The sequence below is a fragment of the Talpa europaea genome (genome assembly GCF_964194135.1).
Source record: "Talpa europaea genome assembly, chromosome: 12".
In the NCBI taxonomy this organism is placed as follows: Eukaryota; Metazoa; Chordata; class Mammalia; order Eulipotyphla; family Talpidae; genus Talpa; species Talpa europaea.
The window spans coordinates 61,652,884-61,676,484 of NC_140079.1; the positions used below are offsets into that span (position 1 = coordinate 61,652,884).

The 23,601-nt window shown below is 36.7% G+C and overlaps 1 protein-coding gene across 6 annotated transcripts in view; it reads right to left on the minus strand.

Annotated features, from left to right (window-relative positions):
* Window positions 1–23,601, minus strand: part of DNM3 (dynamin 3) — a gene marked incomplete at both ends in the record, with an annotated part of 492,105 nt that overhangs the window by 309,761 nt on the left and 158,743 nt on the right. For all 6 annotated transcript variants that reach the window (XM_084251016.1, XM_084251015.1, XM_084251013.1 and 3 more), the window contains 5 exons: window positions 1,535–1,602; window positions 3,530–3,665; window positions 6,840–6,982; window positions 11,508–11,668; window positions 12,241–12,339. In XM_084251016.1, the coding sequence (XP_084107142.1) occupies window positions 1,535–1,602; window positions 3,530–3,665; window positions 6,840–6,982; window positions 11,508–11,668; window positions 12,241–12,339 (607 nt within the window). The remainder of the gene's footprint in view (window positions 1–1,534; window positions 1,603–3,529; window positions 3,666–6,839; window positions 6,983–11,507; window positions 11,669–12,240; window positions 12,340–23,601) is intronic.

The window sequence follows — 23,601 nt, forward strand, 5'->3', positions numbered from 1 at the left end:
CAAATTAAGTATATCTAAGGACCCTCATAATCACACCTTTAATATGTCTTATACTCAGGATACCACATTTCTTACCAAAATAATAACAACCACCAATCTCTACTGGTGACTGCATGTAAATCATTATCTACGGTATAGAATTACTTGCTGATTACATCCAGCAAAAATGGTCTGCTAAGGAGTTTTAAAGTGAAGTAAAAGTATCATATTTTGGTTAAGTGAAAATACTTTAAGACTAAAAACTGTGGTTGGTCCCACGGCATGTATTAGCGAGCTACATGCAAATGCTAGTGCTGCACAGTTACAGAGCATCTGGATAGACAGAGCTTCTCCTATATGAGATGTATTCTGGATTTGGGGAAGAGGGAACAAATTAACAGGCAACTTAGAAATCCTACTGCAGATAAGAGAAAAATATTGGATTTGGTTACAAACGTTTTTCTCTTTCCTACTTTGTAAACACAATTTACACATAGTAGTTGAGGCTTGTAGAACAGACTACCCAAGTTTTAAAATGAAAGATTAATTCAAATGTCATAAATCCTTTGGAAAACTCACTCATCACATGGACATTCATGGCCAACCTATGCCCTCTCAGGCTCTATTTCCAAATAGTCTCAACTTACCCCTGTGGCAAAACTGAGATCCAGTTGCCAAAAGACAGGACACTTCATCATGTGAGATAATCTATGAAGTGGGCAAACTAAGTTTTTTCACCTTGAATTTATGACACCTTAATTGAATATATGTTCCATTAAATTTTTTTAGCTCTCTGTAGGGGAACTTCAGAAATATGTTTTAAATTCAAGTGTTCATCATATTTCTTTAAAGAAAGTAAATGAAAATGAATCCACTCTGTGCAAGAGTAAAGTCAGACACAAGTTCCACTCCCAGCCTCATGTCCCCCTGCTCTCCTGTCTGCATCTTAACTCCAGTCTAAATGCACCATGAACACGTGCTGCATTTGCCACCTCTGTGTCTTTGCTGACCCTACTTCACTTTAAGCCCTTTCTTGATCCTCCAATCTCGACAATATCCATTCTATCACATCTCATGGATTGCCAACTACCCCAAACAAGGGGACTACAGACACCTCTGACTATTGAAAGCATTCTTATCCTCTCAACAGGCAAGATTCCACTAAAAGTAACCACCTTCATTAATCTTTCTTTCACAATTGTGATCCATCACACCAGTCAAAATTAATCTCTCCTGACTGTATAAGTTATTGTCAGGCCTCTCTCCCTGAAATGTCAGGCTCTGAAGAACAGAGTCTTATTTATGGGTAAATTCCCTATTGTGCAGAACACAGCCCTGTGAGTACAGGAAGGGTTTTTGTTCTTTTAATTGGAAAAGACTGACTATGACAATACAGGAAATGACCATTGGACCCAAACTAAGATTTCCTATTTCTCACTCCCAACTCTGAATTCTATGCTGGTCAGATGATGAAAAGTCTACTTCACTAGAGATTTATAAACATTAATTCTTTTAATAGCTTGAACTAAAGACAAGGAAAATGTGAATCACTTGCCTGATACCATGTATGTTTTTGATTGCATAGCTTATTTCTCTTCGTAATTCTTTCTCATTGAACTCCATCTGCAGATGCAAATTGAGCCACAGTTATAACACTTAATTCCTTTGAATAACAACATTGGAGAATATTAAAGAATGAAAACCTGACTTGGTTATTAATAAATGGATACTCATGTCTTTCCCAGTCTAAACCCAGATGGTCAAAACATCTGTTTATATAAAAGTTCAAGGCAATGTGGGATTTCTGGGAGTTTTAGTGCAGCAGATTTTAACTCTATTACAGATAAGGAGTGCTAGGATGCCTCTGGAAATCTGGCCATTCATTTCAAATATGTAATTCTTCATTCTTTTGTTGATTGTAGTACTATATTCACAGATGAATGTTTCAGTGAGAGTGTCAACTTGCTATGCATGAAATATTCAACTGTGTTTAACAAAGGCTGTCTGTCTGCTTTCCCTGGTCACTTGAACCACCTGAGTTCAAGGATTCTTTATAAAAAGAAACAGTTTATCAATCCAACAGGATAGAGGACTAAATAAGAATTTCCCAGAAGTTCCAGGTACCTTCCATTTATTTATTTATTTATTTTAGAATCTATACCTAAACTAAGGAATATCAAGAGAACACTGTCGTTTAGGCCCTGACTGCTGAGATTTGGCCTCTCCAGCCTCCTTGTCTGTTCATTTTCCCATTCAGACTTCATGCCATACAGCAATGAATTGCTTCAGTTCCCTACCCACACTGTGTGAACTCCCTGCTCAGCCTTTACCACTCCTGCCTTTCTGTCTTGAGCAACCTCCCCCACCACTTCCTGTTTAACTAGCTGCTCCTCCTTCCAAACTCAGCTCAGAAGCCCGGCTCCCTTCAGCTCTTGGGCTGGGATTCAAGTCTGTGGGCTGTGTTTCCATAGCACCCTATGCTGAAGTTTATCACTTTACTTAGCACATTTTAATGAAACTATGTATTTACCCATCTGCCTCCCACACCAAGACATGAGCACCAGCCTCTGTATGTGAAGCAAGTAGCACAGTTCCTAAAACTACTTAGGGGTCTATGGCTTTTAATGTTAACATATCCAAAATCAGACTCTTGACTCATATACATGGCTTTTCCTCAGTTTCCCTCAATTGATGGGCACTAATAGTCACTGAGTTTATAAGCCAAAATTTGGGGATTCATCTTGAATCTTTTCTTTCTTGCATGCCTCCCATTACACTGAGCCCTACTAAGCCTCCTTCCAAACTCACACATCAAACAATTTTCCTCCATCCTCTTTTTGAGGCATTTAACTATGAAGCTAAAGAAGTTTAAGTTTCAGAATTTCTCTCTTACATAAATCCCTTCCAAGTTTCTGGAGATAAGTGTGTGTTTATATTTTGTATTCTTCTTCTCCAAGGCCCACCCCACCCCAATGCTGCATGAACTTCAGACCCAACAGAAGGTAGATCCATGTTTGGTATGGTCCTACTTACCTCACTTTAGTTATTCCCCTGAATCTTTCCTGGCCCCTTTACAATCCAGCTGACTTAGAGTTCTTTTAAAGTCATCAACCTAATCAGGTTCCACTTTTCCTTAAAACAATTCTCTGTCTTTCCATCGTTAAGTGTGCACACCTCACTGTACCTAGACTCACAATATAGACTCTCTCCAAATCCATGTCATGCCATTCTCCCCTTCATAGCTCTGCACCAGCACAGAGCAGGTGCTCAAGAAACATTTTTAAAGTAATTAGACAACAAATAAACACCACAGGAACTCAATTAGTACTTGTTGAAAGAATCTGAAATGTTTTTAGAGCCCATTAAATAAAATCAGAATCTCAGTAAGAAAATGTGTCTCTCCTCAATTTTATTTACCTGTGTATAGTGGCTTTTGATCAAAGAATTACCATAGCCCCATACCATTCACATAATATTTTATGAACAGTTATATACAATGGAATATGGAAATGAAGTGAACGAGAGGGGGGAAATAACATTTGGTACTAACCTTTACTATTTCAAAAGGAAAGCGTTCATGGAAAATACGATTGATTTTAGCACCCCCTGAGAGTTCCAGAGTATCGACTTGATCCCCCGACCCTTCAATTCTCTTCTCAAAGTCCACAGCAAACTGCTGAACCATCCTACATTTTTGAAAGAGAAATAAATTCAAGATTACAAATCTTTGCATTTTTCAATCTACTTTACTATTTTCGTCCTTACAAATCTTTTCCTGGGGTTCTTAGTGGCACCTACTGGCAGAGTTAACATTGCATGCTATTCTTCACTTAAAATGTGATCTATAAAATACACATTCTTATTTTAGACATTAATTACAACATATGTCTAAAATACCAGTGTCATTAAATGCAGTCTGTCCATTAAGTTACAACCATAAAATGACACTTAAAAAATACTGAAATTAAGGGCCTCCCTGGTGGCACAAGGGGTTAAGCACCGCACTATGGAGCCATCCGCAACCTCTGCAGCACGAGTTCAATCCCCGGCCAGGGAGAAACCCACATGGTGAGGCAGACCTCTCCTGTCTAGCCCACTGCTCCCCTCAACAGTGTGTTTCAGTCTGCCTGTTCTGTTCCCTGCTCTGTCTCTAGTGAATCCTCTCACCGCCCCCCTCACTCCCCCACATCTCTGGCCTGTACCCCAGCTCTTATATGCATAAATAAATCTTTAAAAAAAACACTGAGGGCCTCCCCGGTGGCGCAGCGGTTGAGCGCTGGGTTGCAAAGCTGCCCGCGGCCTCTGCAGCGCCGGTTCGATCCCCGGCTGCTCCCCGGCCACCGGAGGAGGGTCCCACATGGCGCGCAGACCTCTCCTGCCGCCCGCTGCTCCCCTCAGCAGTGTACTTCGGTCCTTCTGCCTGCTCTGCTCCCCGCTCTGGCTCTGCTGAATTCTCTCACCCTCCCATGCTTCTGACTGTACCCAGTGCTTGTATAAACAAACAAAACAAACAAAGAAATAAATAAATAAAACATGCCTCTATTAAAAAAAAAAACACTGAAATTAAGAATTAAACTTGAGCAACTAGACTATATAGAATAGTTAAATGAACCATAGCTCATCTGACACCACACTCACTCAGAGGTCTAACAATTCCAAATGCACCCCCTTATTCAGCTACTAATCACCCTCACACCATGATCACAGCTTCAGTCTTTCATGTGAATATAAGCCCATAACTGCCTACTGGATATCTGTCTCCTGTTAGCTGCCCTGGATTCAGTGGGTTCAAATCTGAGCCCTTAACTTCTCTCACCCTTGCCTCCCTGTGCTTCCCCTCACAGGGGATGGCACTATCCACCCAAAGCAGGAATTTAGGGGCATCCTGCACTGCCCTCTGCCACATCCTACATCTCCATGGAGCCACCATGGGATCATCATTCATTTTTTTAAAGATTTATTTATGCATACAAGATCTGGGGTACAGGCCAGAGGTGCAGAGGGTGAGAGGATTCACCAGAGACAGAGTGGGGAGCAGAACAGGTGGATCGACCGAAATACACTGCTGAGGGGAGCAGCAGGTGAGACATGAGAGGTCTGCTGCGCCATGTAGGTCACCTTCCTGGCCAGGGATCGAACTTGTGTTGCAGAGGCTGTGGATAGCTTCATAGTGCTGACATTTAACCCCCTGTGCACCAGGGAGGCCCCATCATTCATTTTTTAAGCTTAATGAATGCTTGCTTGCTTTCTCTCTTTCTCTTTCCCAATGGCCAGTACTTAATCTCATCGTACTATCGTGGGTGCCAAATGAATTACTACATGTCAAATTCTTAACACAGAATATAAAACATGGTCACTTCTTGAAAACATGGTCACTTTCTTTTAAAGAAAATATCAAAATCAACAAGCAACTATGAACCAGAGACACTCTATGGGCGGTGGGGGGGTGGGGAAAGGAGGGATTAGGGTCAAAATAAGGGGGTTGTAATTGTATGGGGAATATAAAAATAAAATTTAAATTTGAAAAAAAAGGAAAATGCTTTCTTTTGTTGTTGTTTTGTGATTTGAGCATTTAGAAATCTCTCCACAGGGTATAGTAGACTGTGGTGGAGGATTATCGGTGCCTTGGTGCTGGGTGTGGTGTGGTAACATACATTTGATGAGGTGTGATGCCTCTAGAGCATATACAATGTTTTGAACAAATGTTAATTCAGAAACAATAATATAATAATTAAATAATAAATATAATAATTAAATACAAATTTTAAAAAATCAAATCTCCCTTTCATAAAGGAATTATATTGTGCATTTTATTTATTTTTCTTCTTGTCTTCTACTTGAAAGAAACCTATGGCAAGTTGCTGAAGAACAAGGATAAGAGGACCGAAAGAGCTGGAAGAGATTGAAAGGGGGAAAAAAGATAAAAGAGACAAGGAAATGGTAATTTTCTAATAATTCTGCTGTTGTAACCCAAGATCCCTAGGGGACAAGGCTATTAACCCCAAGATAATGTAGAAAGAACATGAGGAGTGAAAAAATAAAACTACTTAGCAGTTTTCACCTTTGTATTTTTATTTTTTATTTGAATAATTTATTAATTGGTTAATTTAAGTAATTCTTTTAGTATATATTTTTATTGTGGCAACATTACAACAACACTGTATGATTCAAAGCTATAGGTTCACCTCTCTTCAGACATACATCACCTTTGCATTTTTAAAGGACTACATTAAAATCATTACCAAAAAGGTAAAACAAATTTAAAAGTGGCCTTAATGGTCTGTCCTCTTTTTATTAGATCATTAGATCTCATTTTACTGGAAAAATACATAGACCGATCACATGAAATGATTGAATAGGCAAGATAAGTACAAGTGATATCTATACACTACAGATGATTTTTTCAATGGAGCTATGTCTGCTTCTAAAGATCAAGGACAAAAACCCTGCTGTGTTATCACTACAGGTTTTATTCACTTGTAGAGAATCCAATTTTAAATACACAAAAAAAACAGGCATGGGGATGAGCAATTGGTTAAACTTATAACAAAATAAGATCAATAGTTTTTGTTCAAAAAACACAAAGGTTCAAGAGGTGTTGTACAACATATACAAAGCCTCATGTAGTTTACTTACCTCTTCCAGTAAACACTGAAAATAACATGACAAATAGACTAAGGCAGGGGGTGGGGGGTGGGGTGGGGAAAGGAGGGCTTGGGGTAAAAATAAAGGGGTTGTAATTGTATGGGGATTATAAAAATAAAATTTAAATTAAAAAATTAATTAATTAATTAATTTTAAAAAACAAACTGGAAAAATTAATTTAAAATACTGAACATGGGAAGGAAAAGGAGACTCACTGCAGCAAGGCTTTGGTCTTCCTGGTGGGGTCTTCTGGCTTGAAGTTTTTGTAGGCTTCTACCTCATGTTCTATGGAGAGCAACTGTCCCTGTAGTTTGTTCCTGAAGTTTGGCAAGGTATCTCGAATGTGGTTGGTGAGTTGCTGAACAAAACAAAGCAAGAGCATACAACAAGTTGAAAATCAACGTATGAGACAAAAACTCGCCTTCACCGCTTTCCTCATCATATAAAACTTTAGAAATCATATGAGACTTGCTGTGTGGGTAGATAACAGGAAGAAATTTCAACCCTCTCCTCCACTGACCTACGAGGATGCTCATAATTCCTTCAGTTAGAGTCATTTCCTTGGATGATTTCATAATGTCTAATAACCTGTTAAAATGCAACTAATAACCTGTTAAAATGAGGCTGCCCAATAACAGCTTACCATTGATTTATCATAGCACCTCCCATGTAGAAGGAAACTTGAACTAGAATGTATTCCAAGTAAAGAAAGATGAGAGTTACAGATCCTGCCCAATGTTCTCAAGATGAAGGGCTTCCACACAGCCCAGAGGTACCTGTCAGCTGTTAATTTTCTCTCCATTCTGCAACTCAGAGGTGCTTCCTCTACCTCCGCCTCTAGGCCCAAGCCCAACTAGGGTTAGTCACTGGTTTATGTCTCCAACAGGTTGCATAAAAAAGGCTCCAGGACCAGCAAAGAAAAGCTCTTTTCACTACTGAGATCTCTACCTAACTCTACTAACTGCTGACATTTCCACAGGGATCACTGCTGGCACCTCAAGGTCAACACAATTAAAAAATTTTCAAGTGACTATCCAAGAATATATGATCATAGAAGAGGAAAGGGAAATATAAGCCCAGATTGGTTAGCTCTCTGCCTTATATTTTTTTTACTACAGTGCAGATAAAGTCTGAATTAAAAAAAAAAAAAGATAATCTTTCCAAACTAAGAGTACTAAACTTAGAATCAAGCAAAAATATAAATTTCCTAGAAATTCAGGGGGGAAATAAATTCAAAGGGGAAGAAATATGTTTCAGACTGAAAAAAACATTTTAATCATTTCAAAGTCTACCTGAGGCTACCTGAATATATCTACTTAATAAATGAATATTTGTTAATAATTTCAAGAATTTACACTCATGCCCGGAGCTATGATTTATGATGTTATTCCCTTGACATGTTGCTGTTATGACTTTAAAGCAAAAAAAAAAAAAAGGAGAGGACTGCATTCCCAGTAACAATATCATAAGAGACAGTCCCAAATCAAAAAGTAACAACAATTATGAGAAGCCATTAACCACACAACTGCCATATGAGCTGATAAATAATACAAATATTTGGTTTCTACCTTTTTCTTCTCAGCTCAACAGCAAAGCAATATTATGGCAATATTCTTGGCTTTCTGTAGCATATCCTTCCTTGGTTTTCATGACCCCATGTGTTCTCATTTTCCCCCTAAACTTCCTGATATAGATTTTCCATATCCTTTACCTCTACCATACCTGTAAATATTTATATTTTCAAATCTGAGTCTTGAACCTTTTATTTGTTCTCTTCTGTTCTCTCCTATAGCAATCTAATTCCATCCGTGCTTCAATAAATATCCGAACATCCAACACAAGTGCAATCTTTAGACGAGACTTCTTACCATTACAGCAGACATACTAATTTGACCAGCTGTTGACTTTTCCTCTTGGATGTGTCAATGACACCTCAAACCTCAGTATGTTCAAAATTAAGAACTCACTTGTCCCCTCAGGGACAATATCTTGGCGATATCATAACAATCTGGAAACTTGGGGTTTATCCTTGACTTCACCTTTCCGTCATCCACCAGAGCTAATCTACCAGTTTTCAATTTCCCTAAACACTTCTCAAACATGTTTTTTTTTAAATCTCCACTAGCTTTAAGCAAAGCAAAATCATCATTTCTCATTGACTCAAACTGGTCTCATATCTGCTCTTGATCTTCCTGTCTGTAACCGCCAAGATCTTTTTTAATCCACAAATATGATTGTTCCATTTCCCTGCTCAGATATCTAAAATAACTGCTCTTGGGACAAGAGTCAAAATTCTTAACTTGACCTACAAACATAATAGAAAGCAGCCACAGCCTACATCTCCAAATCCACAACTTTTTCCTTGTACTTAGTCCTCCAACCATATTGACATTTCTTTCAATTCCTCAAAATTGTCAAATCTTTTTCCAGTTTTCCCCATAGAAACTGTTCCTTGGGGTCAGAAGTATTAGTGCACATTAAATCAACAACAAAACTTTCCTAGTTTGAAAAATAAAGAGAGAGTGATTATCCAGGAAAAAAGAGATCTTCAGCACAAAATTCATTCAATTTTTAGTCAACCAGAATCTAATTCGATCATAACTTGGGAGTCATCTGTAATAATCAAATGGTCAATTATATCCTTTCTATTTTTCCAGTATTCACAACCTAATTTGTTTCTAACAGTATCTTTCTAATAATCTTAGTGATTTTCCTCCAAGATTTCTTTCAGTTCACTTGTGTTTTTCTTACGCCAATACGCACATGAATGCAGAAATCTAAAAAGGGACATACCAGTGCCTAATATACTGGTAGAATATTATGGTTCTTTCATGACAAATCGTTGTTTCCTCTCTAAAAAATATTCATTCTTTTTTGAATGATACTACCATTGCTCTGCCTCATAGCTTCCAAATGTTCATCTACCCTTAATTAAAAAGTATAAGCCTTACATTATTCTGTGTTTTGCTTCTTAAAATAGAATTATAGCACTGCTTATTTTTTACAATTTCTTCAATTTTTTTGCCTAAATCATTCAAACACAATGTCATAGATAGCCTACTAATATGTTAGTCTCTATTTGTGCCTTCTAGGAGTGAATAATCAGAATATTCAATAGCTACTTGATTGATTAGCTCATTAAATTGTTAGATAAAAGTTAAAGCAAATCTTCTGAGAGTATTTATGAGGAAACCTCCTCATCCGTTGAGTCCATATAATCAAAACTCAAGGAGAGGGCACTAGAGTCAGTGAGAATGAACACTTAACTCCCGTAGGGAAAGGAAAACCTGTGGCCAAGTAAAAGCACTGAGGTTTTATAGAGGAAATATGTACATGACTGAGTTGAGATGGGGGTGTTTCCAATTCTATCATCTGTGAGCAAAGGGGTTATCAGAAAACTCCTTAGATAGATCAAGATCACTTATTAATATTTGTTATATTAAAGATTTTATTTTTTTAAGATTTATTTTTATTTTTTCATGCATACAAGAACTGGGGTATAAAACAGAGGTAGAGGGGGTGAGAGGATTCACCAGAGACAGAGTGGGGCAGAATAGGCAAATCTACTGAAATACACTGCTAAGGGGAACAGCTGGCAAGACAGGAAAGGTCTGCTGTGCCATGTAGGTCAGCTACCTGGCTGGGACCTAACTCAGACCATAGTGTTGCCAGCACTAAGATTTAACTGCTTCACCATCAGGGAGACCCCTATATTAAAGATTTTAAAGAAAAAAAAATCAGTCCTAATAAAAACCATAAAGAAATTGCAACAGAACTTATCTAACCATTAAAGATAACATTTCAAATGCAAATCAAAACCACAATGAGATACTACCTCACAACCCTGAGAATGGCCCATATTAAAAAAAACTGGCAACAACAAATGCTGGCCAAGATGTGGAGAAAAAGGAACCCTCTTACACTGCAGGCTGGAATGCAAACTGGTCCAACCACTATGGAAAGCTGTGTGGAGGGTCTTCAAGTTACTAAAAATGGATCTGCCATATGACTTAGTGATTCCACTCCTAGGAATCTACCCAAAGGACACCAAAACATGAATTCAAAAGGGAACCAGCACTTCTAAGTTTACTGCAGCACTATTTATATTAGGTAAGATATGGAAACAACCCAAATGCCCCAAAATAGATGATTGGATCAAGATGTGGTATATATACACAATGGAATACTATTCAGCAATCAAAAACGATAAACTCTTGCCATTTGTAGCAACATGGATGGAGCTACAAGGGATTATGTTCAGTGAAATAAGTCAGAAGGAAAAAGAAAAATATTGGATGGTTTCACTTATAGGAGGAATGCAGGCAAATTGAACAAAGGATCAAAAAAAAAAAAAAACCTTGCAGGCAAATTATAATCTAAAGCATACAGCATGGGAGGAGAGTGAGAGGGTTCAAAACAGGGTAGGGAAGAACACAAGGGATGATGGTGACAATTTATGGGTGATGTGGTGGTAGGAGATTTATGGGACTACACCAGAGAATTCATGTAAGAAAATAAAAGTTTTAAAAAAAAACTTTTAATTAACATTTCAAAAACAGATCCAAGAGATGAACCCTTCAGAGATACACAAATTTGACTTAACTACATTTTATAAGAAAATGTGTGCTAAAATATATACCCATGTCCATTTTTCTAATTTAGTGTGTGCTTCTGCTCTGAGCACTGTTTTAATAATATTAAGGTGGATTTCAGTCATTGTGAATGGTAACAGGGTGACTCTAGTCATATTCATTTTTTTAAATTTCTACCAATTAACCTTAATGTCTTGTATTGGGGGGAAAGTTCATTTAAAAAAAATAAGAAGTATGAATTCCAGTAGTCACACATTTTATAATTGTTTCTGTTGCATGAGAGAACTTTACCTGATTCAGGACCTTCTGCAAGTGTGGGGTCCCCATTCGATCAGCAATGTGTCTGTAAGCCGGGTGCGAAAGAAAAAATTTCCTTTCTGCCAACATGGCGGCTTTAATGTCCTTCTTCCCGTCTATGTCCTTCTGACTTCTGTTTACCACCCCCACATAACCTGAAATAAAACACACACCCGTGGAGTTTGGACACTTTTTGTTGCTCATTCTGAAGAGATTTCAAAGCTTTCAAACAGACTGAATAAGAAAGGCAAAATTAGTTTTAAAGCTTGAAGACGTTCCTTTACAAAACTCAGTTACAAACATCAGTATTAAGGAAGGCCAGCAGCTTTGGCTAATGACAATTTTTTAGCATCAATAGTGTCTTTCTCTTTAAAACCTCCGTGCATTTTAATAGAGTGTATCTCTTAGCTGTTTTGTCATATAGCAGGCAAATAAATGAGTCAGACTTAAAAACAGAACAGTATATATTTGTGCAGTCTATGAGGAATATTTATACCCTCCCCTGAAACACCTTCCTTTTCCTGTTTTTCTCATTCTTATTATTTTAAGGACTATCTCCCTTTTAAATACATTATTTGAGAGCATTGCACCATCCCATATAAAGAATAACTAATCATAAACCCATTCTTCACAACCATGGAAGCATTAAGACCAAGCCTCCATTGGTTTCCCCATGTTTTTCTGCCACATCCTCAAACGAATTCCTGTATAGAGCACAATATATTACCCCTGCGTAGAGGCAGCAGCTTGTTCTCTAAAACATCCCTGGCATCTGTTCCTTCATCCATAAGATCCAGCTTGGTGATGACTCCAATGGTTCTCAGACCTGCATCATAAACAGAACCAACAATACACCATTTGCAGAAGACTAACAGATTTTAAAGGCATGTATGTGTCAATGTTAAATGTAAGACAAGCCGATTCTTGATTCTTTTCCTGTTCCTCTTAGTCTTGTTTCATTTTTCTAATACACTGCTCTGCCAGTCAGGTGAATTTTGATGGAATGAAGACAGAGAGTTGCAAAAACACTCATCTGTATAACACATTTTGATTCAAGAAAGAAAAGACAAATCACTAAATCACCAAAATATTTTTAAATATTGAGTTTATTTTTTTTTACCATGTATACTTGGAAATGATACATTTTAATTTTCCTCCCAGATTCAAACAATATGAATGTTTTCATTTATTTTATGTGTTGTATTATTAAAAATAAGCAAATAGGCTACCCATGGAGCAATGATGAGAGTGTAGCATAAACCAAGATTAATTATTGATCTGTTCTGAGCATTTGAGATAAAAAAAAATAAAGGAAGAATATTTGGTATAGATAGTATGATCACCAAAAACATACTTGCAAATCGCAGAGCTTTTACTATTTCTTAGAAAAAGAAACATGAATAAATTGAAATAAATCTGATTTAAGAATTCTGAGGTTTGGATTCCAAAACAAGTAACTTAATTCTTTGGGTCTCAAAACAAGTAACTTAATTCTTTGGGGCTCAGCTTTCCTCATCTTTAATATAAAGAGTTGGAAAATATGATCTCCAAAGTTTCTTTCAACAATTAAAATAATGTCAAAATCTACACATTTTATACAACATATCAGATTCAACATTTGTCTTTTGCTTCCTTTAATAGATGAACAATGATTGCCTAGTGATTCATAATTTTAAGTGCATTCTTTAGACTTCCAGTCAAATAAGATTACATGAACACAAATTTTCATCTTTTACCTGAAAGCTAAGTTAGTAATGAATAATGCTAATTAAGTCAGCTATCACTTTAAATGCTTTTCATATTTTCAACTATTTAAAGATGAGAAAAGATAAAAAGAGATTAAATAATTTTCCCAAGGTCAAACAGGAGGCATGTCCAGGCAGTGTGGTTCCAGGGCCCTTGCTTTTAAGCAACATATTGATTATCACAGTAATTTAAATATATATATATATGTATATATATTTTAAAGCTTAAGCCAAAAAGATCAAGAAAAATGGAAGAGGACTACAGGAAAAAAAATTGAAACTGGAAAACCAGCAGGATGACTGCTAACAAATTTCACAGACTAGAGAAAGAGGAAAACTTCATTCAAGAAAGTCAACAACAGAAGCCCAGAAGCTGGGTAATTTACATCACAGCATTTCAGAAAGGTTCAGAAGCTAGGAAACCAACAAATCTGAAAATAATGGAGAGTGGTGGTGCCACTTGAGGCTGAAATCAGAAGCATAGGGTGAAAGCAGACAGATCTCCAGGGACAGCACACTGGGAGTTAGTTACCTTGGTCCATCCCAGCAGGACAGTATGGGTTTACTCTTTAAAAAGATTAAATTAGAAAAAAAATAGGAACCTGGCCCACTTTACGGAGATCAGTTATTAAAAGAGCATGATTACATGAAATTCTATTTACAGAATGGCAGGACCCCATTTCTCCCCATTCCAATTACCAAATTCGACTTCAAGCAAGAGTTGGCTGACAATCTTTAAACACACCCTCCACCCTCCACAGGATTTGGAAAATTTCCAGGAGAAATGAATCATCCCAAGACTGAAACATATATATTGATATTCAGAGGAATCCCAATAAAAGAAAGTCTAATAGGAAATCCTTCAGTGAAGTTTACCACTCAATATGTCAAGTATACCACAGGGAGTTTTCACCTCCTGTCATTATTTCACTTTTATTATCAATGAACACCCAAGGAGATTCTCTAATATGAGACCAAAATAAAGAAACATTATAAAACAGAACCTTGAGAAAACAGTGTAAAATATAAAAGAAAACTATTATTTTTATTAATATTTTCAGAGGAAAAGATCACTATATTCATGGAATAAGAATGTGATGTCATGAAAGGAAAGATTCCAACTAGAAGAATTCTCAACAAATGAAGTATAAGATTAGAAATAAAAATGTTCATAGAATGTCTGGAATACAAAGCTAAGAATTCTTCCCCAAAAACAGAAAGAAAAAAAAGTAGGTAATAGGAAGGAAAAAAATTTCTTAAACAAGAGAAATGAGACAGATGATCCAATATGTGAATAAGTGGCATCCCAGAAAGCTAGAGAAGAGCAAACAAAAAGAGTCGAAGTATGGCAGCACATTACTCAAGAAAATGTCATAAAGTAAAAGATGAATTTTTGGATTTAATGATGGTATCAAGTGCCCAACACCATATGAAAAACACACACAAAAAAGTCAGATCAGTATAAAATTTCAAATGCTGGGAACACGTAAAATATCCTAAAAAGTACCCAAAGAGGTTAAAAAAAAGAAAGCAGCAAAACAAAGATTTGGAAACCATGATAGCATCAGTTTACCCAGCAGCAAACTGGAAACTAAAAATCAGTAGAGCAGTATTTTCAAAATTCTAAGGGAAAAAATAATTCCTAACCTAAAATTCTAAACTATCAAGAAATGTGACAGAAAATAAAAATATGTCAATGGACAATGAATATCCTTGGGCTCTAGGAAAAAACCAAAAGACGTAGATGAAGGTATTCATAGTTTATCATCTTAGCATCGAAAGTGATAACACTACTACTAACATTAATGGTGCCTGGTGTGCAAGACAGTATTCTAAGCACCACAGGACAGGATCTCACTCAGTCTTCATGACAATCCATAAAATAAACACCATATCACCCTTATTTCATCCCTGAGAACTTTGAGACACAATGAGCAATTTTATATTTATAAATATGCAAATATTATCATTGGTAATTACAAATTTATTCTAAGCCTTCATTCTCAAGGAAAAAGTAATGAAAAATTTTAGACTTGTAAAATATCAAAACACTTTATTTCCTTTCTTCACTTTTTGGAAACTTTTAGAGATGTGATCCACCAAACACAAGAACAAACTAACAAAGAGGAAGACATGAGATCCAAGAAGCAGGGAATGAAGGGGCTATAATGAGGAAAAAATATATAACTTTACAACTAGGAAAAGAGAATTTCCAGGATGGCATAGACCCCAGTGCAAAGTCAGGGGAGCCAGCAATATCTATCTGAACAAGAAGGCATAGATTAGTGAAGATATATCTGTCCCTACCAAGAAAAGAGAAATAAACTAATGCCCAGTTCCTAAAATTTGTAAAGGTACTAAGAGATTTAGACTTCTATAGAAGAGATTGGGAAGGTATTTATGATAGAAGACGGACTATGCAAACAAAAATAGAAACATGAACCTCACAAAAGATATAATGCAATAAAGAAGATGTAATCATAATTTACTACATGGCTCAATAATGGATAATATTTTCAGAAGTCATAAATACTCATTTACCTAAATATGTTAATGTAAGTGTATTAGTAGAATGGGAGAGAATACATGTGTATGTGTAAGCATGAGATATGTGGGTATGGAAGATGGAAATAAGACAACTAAATTCTTCTTCTCCACAGTAGGAAGGCAAAAGAAATATCTAAAAACTATTTTTTTAATCATGAATTAGTGGCAAAAACATTACATAAAAATGTGGAGGCAAATACCAAAAGAAAGCCAGAAGGGTCGAAAGTACTAACTTCTGGAAATGAGTAATCAAGAGTCGGAAGGAATAGGCAGAGGACTGATAATTTTTATTAAAAGCCTTGAGGACTGATTTCTTTTAAGATATGTACATTTATAATAAAAACAAAAGTTGGATTTAAAAACTATTTTCTTTAGTATTCCCTTATTTCCGTAAAGGGTGGAAGACTCAATGCTTAGTGGTACCAGAAATGACAAAAGTAATCATTTTCTCTCACATTTGGTTATACAAACAAGCAGCTTAAAACAGTCAGTGAACTTCTGCTGGCAGACTCAAGACCTTCATTGATAGACCTCAAAAAGGCATTGCCAGAAGAGATTCAAAAGCAGCATATTTTAAAAGCAATCACCTGAGAATCTAAAGTCTCGGATAAAAATAATGACAGAAACCACTTATTGAGTCCTGATTATGTGTCAACCTCATCTAGGACTAGAAGCAACTCTGTGAGATAGGTGTAATTATTTTAATGACACAATGAGGAAAATGAGATAGACAGAAAGGAAACAAGCTTGCTTAGAGTTCGAAATCCAGGCCACCTCATTCAAATCTTGATCACTGTGTTTTTCTGCTTCCCAGTTCTAAGCTAAATTCTACAGGTAATCAGCTGTGTTATTTGTCAAGCTAGTTACATCATCCTTGCCTTTTTATCTGCAGAAATAAAGTCTAATAAGATGTCTCTTTCAAGAACAAGATGTCTCTTTCAAGAACATCCTCCAGATTTTAAAGAGGTTGTGTACAGTTATAAAGAGTAATTTTAAAAAATTCTTGCCTTCCAACTGAAAGGAAAATAAAAATAAATTAAATTTTAAAGTATAAAGTACAAGCAAATAAATAATGTGATACTGTCTTTCAATTACCTCACTAAAGAATAGTATCAGTGATGAATGCTGATGAGTTCTGATCTTCATCAGAACTTCAACTTCACCTGAACAAGACACACAGGCACTTCAAAAACCTGACTCATTTATAACATAGAGGCTACACCACTGACTCAGGGATCTGACTGGGTTCAAGTCCCACCAGTACCCCTTTCTAGTTCTGAGACATCAGTTTCCTCATCAGATAGAACTACACCAGTAGAGCAACCATAACTTTATTTCTGCAGCTTATATATGACATGTGGAATAATAGCATCACCTTTAACTCTCAGAAGCCTTCCTATTGAAGAGTAAGTTATATCTTCACTCTAAATCCTCAATAAAATTAGGAAATAACAACTCAATGTTTTAAAACTAATTATAGGATTTCTAGTTTCCAGTCCAGGATGTAAGGAACCTGGAAGTTGCCGCTGTGTCCTAACAAGTAAAAAACTGAACAAACTAAAACACTAACCACACTTCTTAGAGTTATGAAAGAAGTGAGGTCACAGGTCACAGGGGCAAACCACTGCCCCTCAACCTTGGAAGGACAGATGACTTACAGAGAATCACAATTACCAGAGCAGAAACACACAAACAGAAAACTCCATGGGAATCAATATCCACATAGGAAAACCTAAATTTCAACTGGTGGGTTGCTGGAAGCTCAGTGTGGACAGTCAGTTACAATCTCCAGGGGGACAAGTTTATTGAGAGTACCAAAACACTTGTGAGTTTTGCCTCCAGAAATTCAATGATGTTCTCACCTTGAATAACTGAGGAAACTCCCTCGTACTTTCAGCAAGGGAAGAAAACAAATACTTGATTTAAAAGTAGGTGAAAAACCTACCAGACACCTCACCAAAGAAGTAAGAGAGGTGGCAAGTATGCACATGAAAGGATATTCCACATCACACGTCATTAGAGAATGATAAATTCAAACGGCAATGAGTCAGCACTATACACTTATTGGAATGGCCAAAATCCAAAACACTGACTGTACCAGCTGCTGTCAAGGATGTGGGACAACAGGAATTCTCACTTCAGACTACTGGTGGGAATAAAAAATGGTACAGTCAGTCTGGAAGACAATTTGGTAATTTCTTATAAAACTAAACACACTCTTACCATGTGATTTATTATTTTCACTCTTAGGTATTGACCCAAAGGAGTTGAAAATATGTCCATACAACAACTTGCACATGAATGTTTATAGCAGCTTTACTTTTAGTTGTCAAGGCTTGGAAGCAACCAGGATGTTGCTTCAGTAGAGCAATGGATAGATGTACTATAGCATATTCACACAAAAGAATAGTATTCAGTGCTAAAAACAAATGAGCTATCAAAAAATCAGAAAGGAATCTTAAACACACATTACTTAAATGAAAGAACCTAATCTGAAAAAATTACATTGTGGATGAGTCCAACTATATGATATTCTGGAAAAGGCAAAACTGTGCAGACCGTAAAAAGAGTAATGGTTGCCAGAGGTTAGGGAAGGCAGAAATGCAAAGGCAGAGCACAGAGGACTTTTAGGTCAGCGAAAATTTTCTATATGGCATTATAGTGATAGATACATGTCATGTAACATTTGTCAAAATTCATAGAATGCACCTACCCTAACATAAACTATGGTCTTGGAATGACGATATGTGGGTGAAGTTCACCAATTGTAACAAGGGGACCACTCTGGAGGAGAATGTTAACAGTTATGGGGTTTGTACCTGTGTGAGGACAGGATATAATTAAAAACATTAAATGAAATGACACTTGTAAAGTTCTTGGTACAGAAAGACCACTTGCTACATGAAACCTGTGATCTCACCAGCTCTGTCACCACTATTCCCATTCTATTGCAATCCTAAGTTCCAGTCACACCAAGTAGGAGTTTCCCACCTTACTTGCTTTTTTTTTTATTTAAATATTTTATTTTATATAATTCTTACATCTTTTTTCATCTTTGCACAATGTATGCATTTTCATTTTGGTTATATTCCCCATACAATTGTAGCCCCACCCCTTATTTTGACACTAGTCCTTCCTTTCCCGCCCCTCCCTACCCCTTCATAATGGTCTTCTCCTCTTAGTTCTAGATATCCTTCCCTTCACTTCTTTTCTTGGTGAACCCATCCTTCAGAATAGCTTTCAAGTTCGCCCTTCAGGTACTTTAATAGAGATCCTACATATGAAGTCTGAAGGTTTTCCTCTGTGCCCTTCAAGTTCTCTGTGAAAATGAATTTGTTTTTTGATCTCACCCACTAGGTCATGATTTCTTCTAGAACAAGGTTCATATCTAATCTACATGTTCCAAGCACTTCATATACACTGAGTAGAAACTCAATAAATGTTAATTTATTAAATGAATAAATGAATGAAAAAATAAGCATATTTCTTTTTCTTAAGGTCATACAAGAACTGAAATGCAATTCCAGAGAAGAAATATGATACCATTCTACCACATTACTTAAGTTTATTGTCAGTATTTATTTTCCTATAAGAATACTGCCATTTTCTCCCATTTATATATGCAACTAAGTCCTAAGTATTGTGTTGTTTCATCCAATTAAGAAATGGGATGAAACCAAGCCATGAACCACATTAATAGTTGCCAGAAAAGTAATCTGGAACACTGTGTACACTGAAACAACAGCAATGAAAAGCAAAATCAATGCAGAGTTAGTGTAAATATGTATACAGCAAAATTAAAAACAGACTTAAGAAATTAGATGTCCTTCGGTTAATGCTTTTTTTTTTAAGTTTTGGTGGGATAGGGAAAGGATTTGAAGTAAATGTTGTTCTTTCTATTTGGCAAAGATTATGGAATATTTTATTTCTGAAAGCAATCAGTGATGAATAAGAATAATTTCATCTTTTTTCCCTCTAAGTTTTCCACGAATGTCATTTTCTTCTTACTTCCAACAATTATGAGTAACAGTTTTCACTTTCAAAATCATCATGTAACATCCTTGCATATGGTACTAGGTAAACTATTAAATAGAAATTTTTATAGTAGGTAGAAGACAAATAAAACGATAAACTTAAATCCAACTATATTAATAATAATAGTGAATGTGAATGATCTAAATACCACAACTACAAACTGAGTGGAAGTTTGGATCCAAACTGAGTAGAGGTTTGGATTAAAAAAGCAAGATGAGGGCCTCCCCGGTGGCGCAGCGGGTTGAGTGCAGCGCTATGAAAGGGTCTGCAGCCTCTGCAGTGTGGGTTCAATCCCGGCCAGTTAGGGAGATACCCACATGGAATGGCAGATCTCTCCTGTCTTGCCCACTGCTCCCCTCAGCAGTGCTTTCGATCCGTCTGCCTGTTCTTCTCCCTGCTCTGTCTCTGATGAATCCTTTCACCCTCCCGTGCCTCTGGCCTGTACCCCAGCTCTTGTATAAATAAAATAACTCTTTTTAAAAAAAAGGCAAGATGAAGTACAGTTTAAATATAAGGATATAAAAAGATTAAGAGAATTAAAGGAAAAGAAACAATGAAAACACTAATGAAACGAAGCTGGAGTGGTTATATTTTAACATCAAACCTAGTAGATTTCGGATCAAAAATATTACTAGGGATAAAGATAGAGATTGCAATTTTATAGGGCAAATTTATAAAGAAGCGATAACAATGTAATTGTGCAGACAATCTAATAACAGATCTTCACAACTCATAAGCAAATGTTGATATAACTGAGGGATAAATAGAAAATCCACAAATACAGTTGGAGAGAAAACATTTCTTTCTTGATAATCAAAAGAAAGTAAATAGAGGGCCTCCCCAGTGGCGCAGCGGTTGAGCGCTGGACTGCGAAGCTGCCCGCAGCCTCTGCAGCACCGGTTCGATCCCCGGCCGCTGGCAAGGGTCCCACATGGCGGGCAGACCTCTCCTGCCACTCCCACTGCTCCCCTCAGCAGTGTATTTCGGTCCTTCTGTCTGTTCTGCTCCTGGCTCTGGCTCTTGTGAATTCTTTCATCTTCCCGCGCTTCTGACTGTACCCCAGTGCTTGTATAAATAAATAAATAAATCTTAAAAAATAAATAAAATAAACTTTAAAAAAAAAAGAAAGTAAATAGAAAAGTCAAGATATAAACAAGACTTAAATAATACTATTAAATATCTTGACTGTGAGGACATCTGTAGGACAGAATATGCCACCCAACAATAGTAAATATACATTCTTTCCAAATGCACATTCATTCACCAAAATGGACGATAGGTGAGGCCACAAACAAATCTTGATAAAATCTAAAAAGACTAAAATCACAAAGAAATAATATCAGAAAGTTATCTGGAAAATGCCAAAATATTAGAGAATTTAATAACACATTTCTAACATGGCATGGATTAAATGGAAGTTATGGGGAAATTTAAAAATATTTTAAGCCAAACAAAAGCACAACATATCAAAATTTGTGAAGTGTACCTAAGTAATTTAGAGAACTTTTAACTTTAAAATATTACTATTATCAAAAAAGAAAAGTTTAAAATTGATGATCTAAGCTTTGACCTTAAGAAGCTAGAGAGAGGATAGCCAATTAAATCCAAAATAAATAGAAGTAATAAAGATAAGAATGGAAATAAATGAAACAGAATACAAATAAACAATAGATAAGATCAATTAAACCAAAAGCTGATTCCTTGAAAAGGTCAATAAAATTGTATACTCTAACTCCTTGCCTCAACATTCATTATATGGGAGGTCCTAGCTAGTACAACAAAGCAAAAAGAATTCAAATGTGTAACGTCGTAAAGAAAAAACTGTCTTGGGCCTCCCCGGTGGCGCAGCGGTTGAGCGCTGGGTTGCGAAGCTGCCCGCGGCCTCTGCAGCGCCGGTTCGATCCCCAGCTGCTCCCCGGCCACCGGAGGAGGGTCCCACATGGCGCGCAGACCTCTCCTGCTGCCCGCTGCTCCCCTCAGCAGTGTACTTCGGTCCTTCTGCCTGCTCTGCTCCTGGCTCTGGTGAATTCTCTCACCCTCCCGCGCTTCTGACTGTACCCAGTGCATGTATAAACAAAACAAACAAACAAACAAACAAATAAATAAAAACATGCCTCTATTAAAAAAAATTAAAAAAAAAAAGAAAAAACTGTCTTTATTCAAACATAGCATGACCATGTATGTAGACTATTTCAAAGAATCCACAAAAGGTCATGAGAAATAATAAGTAGATTGACTGAGGTCACAAAATATAATCAAAAAACAAAAATAAATTGCACACATCTGTGTATTGGCAATAAAATTTGAAAAATAAAAGTTTTAAATACTATTTATAATATCCAAAAATATAAAATATGTAAGGATAAATTTAATAAAATACATGCAAGACATACATTGAAAATGATAATACATTGCACAGAAGTCCTAAATAAATGAAAAGAAATACAATGTTCATTGACTAGGGCATTCAGTAATATTAAATCTATTACCTCCAACATGGTCTCTAGACACATAGTTGAGTAGAACATAATGCAATAACAGAAATGTTCCATATGTAAGCTTCCCATTAACCATTAACCACGTGTTGTTGCTGAACACTGGAAGTGGGGTGTGATTGAGGAACTAATTTTATTTTTTTCTGTTTCAATGCATGTTTTGCTCTAAGAACCACATGGTCCTAATGGCTAGCATATTAGACAGCACAAGCTATGGATTTAGTGTAATTCCTAACAAAATCCCAGTAAGCTTTGTGTAGAACCTGACAAGCTGATTAAAACATTCTAATGAAAAGGCAAAGCATCTATTATTACAACCAAAACAGTGATGAAAAATACTTGCACTATCTGATTTCAAGGCTTACTATAAAGCTACAGTAATTAAGACAATGTGGTGTTGGCACAGGGATAGACATATAGATCAATGAAACAGAATAGAGTTCAGAATTACAGATTATGTGCATATGTGCAATTGGTTTTGGACAAAGATGCAAATATAATTTTAGAAAAAGGTAGTCTATTCAAAATAAATGATGCAGAAACAATTGTGTATCCACATAGAAAATAAATGAACTCTGGAACTCTCTTACTTTACTATATCTACCAAAAGAAGGATAACAGACCTAACTTTATAGCTAAAGCTACAAAACTTGTAGAAGAAAACATTGGACAAAAATCTTTGCATCCATGATTTAGGCAAATGTTTCTTACATAGGATAAAACCAACCCTTAAAAGCTGACCAAATTGGGCCTCCCTGGTGGTGCAGTGGTTGAGCGTTGGGCTGTGAAGCTGCCCGCAGCCTCTGCAGCAACAGTTTGATCCCCGGCTGCTCCCAGGCCACTGGAGGAGGGTCCCGCATGGCGCGCAGACCTCTCCTGCCGCCCGCTGCTCCCCTCAGCAGTGTACTTCGGTCCTTCTGCCTGCTCTGCTCCCCGCTCTGGCTCTGGTGAATTCTTTCACCCTCCCGCGCTTCTGACTGTACCCAGTGCTTGTATAAATAAATAATAAATAAATAAATCTTTTAAAAAAAAAGCTGACCAAATTGCTGAGGCTTTCAGCGTGGAGGGAGAAGGGTGCAGGGGAGGTAAATGGAACACTGGGCTGTGGTAGAGAACTGTGGATGCTTAGGTGGTGGGACTGCTACAGTGACTACCCCTCAGGGAATGAACCCAACAATGCTGAAACACTAGCAAGGATGTAAAACAATCATACTTTGTCCAAAATTTTAAAAATAAATAAAAATTTTAAATGTGGAGCATATTTTT